The 6,260-nt window shown below is 32.2% G+C and overlaps 1 protein-coding gene across 1 annotated transcript; it reads left to right on the top strand.

Annotated features, from left to right (window-relative positions):
- The first annotated feature begins 1,014 nt into the window (after positions 1–1,014).
- On the top strand, positions 1,015–6,044 carry LOC149022122 (beta-glucosidase 18-like). The gene is made up of 12 exons (XM_089147240.1): positions 1,015–1,296; positions 2,307–2,373; positions 2,763–2,821; positions 2,988–3,063; positions 3,157–3,231; positions 3,401–3,488; positions 3,838–4,093; positions 4,211–4,326; positions 4,504–4,756; positions 4,896–4,998; positions 5,504–5,612; positions 5,704–6,044. The coding sequence occupies exons 1-12, from the start codon at positions 1,156–1,158 to the stop codon at positions 5,927–5,929; spliced, it is 1,569 nt and encodes a 522-aa protein (XP_089003366.1). The 5' UTR covers positions 1,015–1,155; the 3' UTR covers positions 5,930–6,044.
- The last annotated feature ends 216 nt before the right edge of the window (positions 6,045–6,260 follow it).

Below are 6,260 nucleotides of genomic sequence, written 5' to 3'. Positions count from 1 at the left end.
TTTAACCATGAGAGAAAAATATAACAGCCCTAGCACGTAATCAAGAAATTATACATCCAAAATTTGGGAAGTTCAAATTTAATAATTTAATCTAAAAAAATTCTTCTGAAAATTGTGAAACGGTCAAATCTTTTGACTAAAAATGGCTAATGCCAAAGATCAATTTTTTTGACTAAAAAAGTGTATAATTGATGCCAACAAACAAAAGAAAAATTTTGTTTTGTTTATAATAAAAAATATATTATTATATTTTAATTTAATTGACAAATTAGTTTTTCTTGTTGTACAACTGTGTGAGCGTAAGCCTTCTATATTATTGAAACCCAGATACAGTTTTCCATAGTTATAAGCCTTGTGAATGGTTTAATGATGATAAAATAAAAAGAACGCACAGACATCAGTTTTCCAAGGGCTTGGGACAAACCAACAAAGTCCTTTCCTCCACACCTACATCAATTAACATCATATCTTGGGTAGCATTTCTCACTTCTCAAGCAATTAAGAGATTTAATGAAACCCTAAAAGCTTTATGAAGAACAAGTCTAAGCCAAGAAAGGTCTGGTTATTAAGCTTTCAAGTAGCAAGAATGTTTCTACTATCAACATAGTAGCCAATGGGATGGAATTTGTTGTTTTTCTTTTGTAAATAACCATCTAAGATTTTGTAGTTTCAAAATTATCCTTTAGGGTTAATTTACATTGGTGTTAGCCGGGTAACAAGAAAATTTCTTGAGAAAACTACCCACACACATCACAGATCGAAACAAAAAAGTGGCATGATTCATGTGCTTAATTAAAAACAGTAAGAATCAGTGTGAATGCATGCTTCATGGCATTACCCAGAGAGATCTAATTGAACAAAAGTGACCAACTGCATGACAGAATTGAAAACCATTAAAATAAGACATTATGTGTACGAAATATAAAAAAATAAAAAAAAAATCTGTTTTTGGACAGTAGCCTCTATATAAAGCGTAGCAGTTTACAGAGTTAGAGACAAGTCCTCCCAGTTTAAACCACAAAACAAAGTTTAATTAGTTACAGAGAACAGAAGGTGCAAGAGCTAAACTTATAGCTTATACAACAAAACTTAAGCTAGAGAGGAAAGAAGGTGGTTGGCCTTGCAGTTTATACAACCATACAAAAGCTTTGCAAGATGGTGGATATGATGATGAAGAAGTTTTTATTTGCAGTTCTTGTTTGCTTCACTCAACTCATCAGTTTTTCCAGTTGTGACCTACATCGAAGCCAGTTTCCTCGAACCTTTCTTTTTGGAACTGCAACATCTGCCTATCAGGTGACGTAACCATTCCCAACAATGTGTAGTTTTTGGCCAAGAAATTAGATTTAGAATAGAGAATTAGAAGATCGAGGATATTTTTATTTTACTTGTTTATTGTTTTTGTTTTAAGTTGGCTACTGACATTTCTTACGGAATAGCTAGTTTTTTCTTCTGAGGATTTGTTTCATAAAGAGTGAATCTTGTGTTCACCAAGTAGGTGAACATAGTATAAGAAGTCTTGAGCTCATTAGCTTTGGTGAACACATTACAAGAAGTCTTGACCTCATTAGCTCTTGGTTGTTAGGTATCACTTCATGGTTAAGTTTCTTGTCTCTTGTCTTATTCTTCTTGGAAGTTCTTTACTACAAAGGTAATTTATACAATAATTGATGCAAGGACGAAAGAAAAAGTTTCAAAGAAAAATACTGGTAAAAATCATTCAATATAAATATTTAACTACTACAAAAACAAACTAGCTTTTGGGATTCATAAAAAAGAGAAGTGAATATATAACTGACACACAAATATATCTATGGAGATATTATGCAAACGCTTCCAATAAGATAATGACCACAAAGTTAAGTTTAATTGAGAAAAGGAGTATGTTATGAGAGTTGTAGTTGTGTATAAAATAGATGGAAACTATTAAAATAGTACTCTTGTTTGCTATTACATATTAGATTATAGTGGTACCCTTTCTTTTTCTTTTTTCTTCTTTGTATTGCCTCAAGAAGCATCTTGAAGTCTGGTTCACTAATTAATATTCATGCATGTTAATTAACATTGTCTTAATATCTTTTACTTATGTTATATGTATATGATTCAATAAGCAGATTTTTTTTAACCCCTAAAAATAGATATTATATATCTTTTTATATTTTTGGTAAATGGGGAGATTAGTTAATGAGGTTAACATGAATAATACAAAGCTTCACTTAAATATAGATTATTTCCACCAATTGAAACTTTTTATTTTGTATTATCAAGTTAATCTCTTGACTTATATTTTTATGTACCATTTTCAGATTGAGGGTGCCTACTTAGAAGGTAACAAAAGCCTCAATAATTGGGATGTGTTTACTCATCAACCTGGTAGGTTTCAAAATTTTGACCTTTCTGTCTTTCTTTTTCTTTTTCTTTTTCTTTTTCGTTTTAGTAAGTAATCTTAGTATTTTAGCTTCTCTAGAGGCCATCTTTGTTTTCTATTGCAAGGGTATCTATCAAGTGCCTTTTAGATTGCAATATATGGTATTTTAGAAATCCAATGTTTATAATCTCTTCCACCATTGTAATCAGAAGTTTTTAAAACTTCGATGTTTTTATCAGCGCCAATTAAAAAAATAAAAGAATGACAATTTTTAATATAGAAAAATAAAGAGAATGAAAGATTCAAGCTTCATTGCATAAATTTCAGTTCCTTATATGATTGACAGAAGTTTTCTGCATTATCTAAAAACAATTTATCTGGGCTTGCTTTAAAGGAAAAATCAAGGGTGGAGGCAATGGAGATGTTGCTGATGATCACTACCACCGTTACAAGGTACCATCAAACTTCACGATATCTTCTAAACAAAAATTCAGATGGAGAGGAAGATTGTTGTTCATATATGATCAGGGCTAATCTACTCTCCATTTTTCAGTCTTCTTTGTCTTTGAAACTCCATTTTTTTTCAATGCCTTTATGTGGAATGATTTGTGTCAAACAGGAAGATGTAGAATTGATGCATTCCCTTGGCGTAAATTCTTATAGATTTTCCATTTCATGGTCCAGAATCCTACCAAGTAAGTAACAACAGAGAAATCCTGATAGTTTTAACAATAAAATAAGTTGAGATGTCACATAAGATTTATGCTTTAAAATTTGTCTTAATGCAGAAGGTAGATTTGGAGAAGTTAATCAAGTGGGAATCGAATTCTACAACAACTTAATAAATTCCCTCCTAGTACATGGTAATTTTTTACTTAAATTCTGTTATAACTAATGATTTTAGAAATACGAAGACATGTAATTTAGAATATAATAAATAACAGTGCATCATCATACATTAAATGGTTCTATATATTCATACGTAAAGGTTTACTATGTGAGTTAATATTTTTATCTTTGCCATCAAACCAGGTATAGAACCTTTTGTGACATTGCACCACGTTGATATACCTCAAGAACTTGAAGATCGTTATGGATCATGGTTGAGCCCAGAAATACAGTAAGTATTTAATTTCATTTTAGAACTTTTAGAAGTGCCTGACTAACATTCTTACAAACATATTTATAGAACTTTACAGATTTGTTTACAAACATATTTATTGTGAAGATGTAGTTTTTACTTCTACTTGAAGAAAGATTCAGATGCATTACACCAGGAACATAAAAAAAGAATGAGATTACAAATTATTTGACAATTTAAGTGTTTAATGAAAATTACTCTCAGACCAGCTTTCATCAAATTTAGTTAAGACTGTAATCGAAAATAAGTAGATGATAATCCTAATGTTTTCTATCTAATAGTTAACTACTTATTTAGATTATCTAATACAATTTCATTACCCACACAGGCAAGATTTTGGGTATTTTGCGGAAGTATGTTTCAAAGCTTTTGGCGACAGAGTGAAATACTGGGTAACCATAAATGAACCAAACCTTGTTGCAAAACTTGGCTATATCATTGGAGATATCCCACCAAACCATTGCACGAAACCTTCAATTAATGGTTGTCAATATGGGAACCCAGCTCAAGAACCCTTTGTTGCTGCACACAACATGATATTATCACATGCCACTGCAGTAGACATCTACAGGAGAAAATATCAGGTAGGATCAAGTGATTTTCAAATAGAAAATTAATTAATTAGCTACTTTTCACAAATCAGTTTTCTTTAGTAATTTCATAGGAGAGATTATTTATACTTCTATTCACTTTTCAAACAGCTTAAGCAAGGAGGTATGATTGGGATAGTTATACATGCATTGTGGTATGAACCACTTAGAGATACTAAAGCAGATCACCAAGCAGCAGAACGGGCAATTGCTTTCTTTAATGCATGGTAACAAATTCTAAACTTCATGTATGCATCCAATAGGATGATGTGCTTATATATGCATCGTTTGCAGAAACTATACAGAAATGCCAAGAATGGTACAAACAAATTAAAAAAATAAAGCATGTCAAGTCATTAATTATTTTCTTATACACTATTATTTACATGATTTATCCTCCACAGGGTTTTGGATCCCATAATGTATGGTGAATATCCTAATGAAATGAGTGAAATCTTGGGTCCATTGCTACCAACATTCTCATTGGAAGACAAGGAGAAGTTAAAGAGTAGCAAATTAGACTTCATTGGAGTTAACCATTATACAACCCTCTATGCACAAGATTGCTTGTTCTCTAAATGCAACTCTGATGCTTCACAAATAACTGGATTTGTGAACCCTACAGGAGTAAGAGATGGTAGTCCTATAGGAGATCCGGTAAGTGAAGATAAGTAGTAAATGTAATAATCATAACAGTTTAACCTACCTATGTTCATCAAGTTTTGAATGGCAATGGATCTCTGCTTGTTATTTGATAAATTCACTAATCAACGTCGATGATTTTTTCCTGTTCCAGATGGCAATGAAAGACATGTATGTGGTTCCTTATGGTATGGAGAACATGGTTATGTACTTGAAAGAAAGATATAACAACACCCCAATGTTCATCACTGAAAATGGTATGAGGCTAAAGTGATTAGTCCTATGTTTTTAATAATTCAAATGCAAAACAATGAACATGCCTTACTCAGTCTGGTGCATAACCCTTGTACTTGGACACGGAACTGCAAATGACCATTGTGCTCCCATGGGAAGGTGATAACTCCTAATGTTGAGCCACAGTGTTTTTGTGTAACCTCATGTCTAGGAGCAAGATCCATTCACCACATAGGACCAGTTACCAATCTTTTCTCCCTCATTGTCGCATCGGTTTTCAATTCTTTCTGTTTATAGACTCGTAGTTCACCATTTCTATATGAGAAAACATATCAGATAAGCATGCTTTATGGGAAGGATCCCATTTTTATAATGAGACCCGATTAAGTATGAATGTAGGACCTTATCTAGATTCAACCACAATTGGTGTATTAACCTTTTGATTCTATTTTCACATACTACTTATTTCCAAGAATATATGCATTTTTATATAGATTTTTACAACCTAATAACAAACCTTGTTTGTAGGTTATGCTGAAGGAAGCAACTCAAATGTTCCTACGGAAGACTTACTCCATGATAAAAAGAGAGTTGAATGTCTAAGTGGTTATTTGGCTTTCTTAACTAAGGCAATGAGGTATGTTAGTTGCATTAACATGAATATATATTATCAGACATCTCCGAGGATCTCTCTTTAATCTTTTCTATGTACTTGCCCATATTTGCAGAAATGGAGCTGATGTGAGAGGCTACTTCATATGGTCTCTACTTGATAACTTTGAATGGACAAGTGGATATACTTTACGATTTGGGATTCATTATGTACAGTATAATACAATGGAGAGAATACCAAAATTATCTGCAACATGGTACAAAGAATTTCTTAATGGAGCAAATACGGTCAAAAAGACCACCCGCAGTGACTTCAAAATACGGAAACTTCTACTATCATAGACAAAACTAGTGTATATAGAGTTGTACTTGAATTATATATGTCATATTATTTGGATGCTCTTCATAGACCTAGGTTTCATTCCTCTAGGTTGTAACAGTTTTCATAGACCAAAGGTTTATGCTTAGTGATTTATATACTTCAGCTTTATTGATCTTTCTTGGTTTGGACCATTTGCTTCCAACATTAAAAAATAAAGGCTCCATCAATGATGCTCCATTAATGATTGTTTAAGTCGCTCTCTTCTCTCTCATACAATAAAAAATAAAGAGAGTAGTCATAATCAACTTTTAGCTCCTGGCATATTAGGACTTCTGTTGAGAACCAAAATTG

The sequence above is a fragment of the Hakea prostrata genome, chromosome 3, assembly GCF_041222555.1.
Source record: "Hakea prostrata isolate BN-2017 chromosome 3, UWA_Hpros_2, whole genome shotgun sequence".
Lineage (NCBI taxonomy): Eukaryota > Viridiplantae > Streptophyta > Magnoliopsida > Proteales > Proteaceae > Hakea > Hakea prostrata.
The sequence above is the reverse complement of the archived record's forward strand: the minus strand, read 5'-3'. Positions and strand labels throughout refer to the sequence as shown.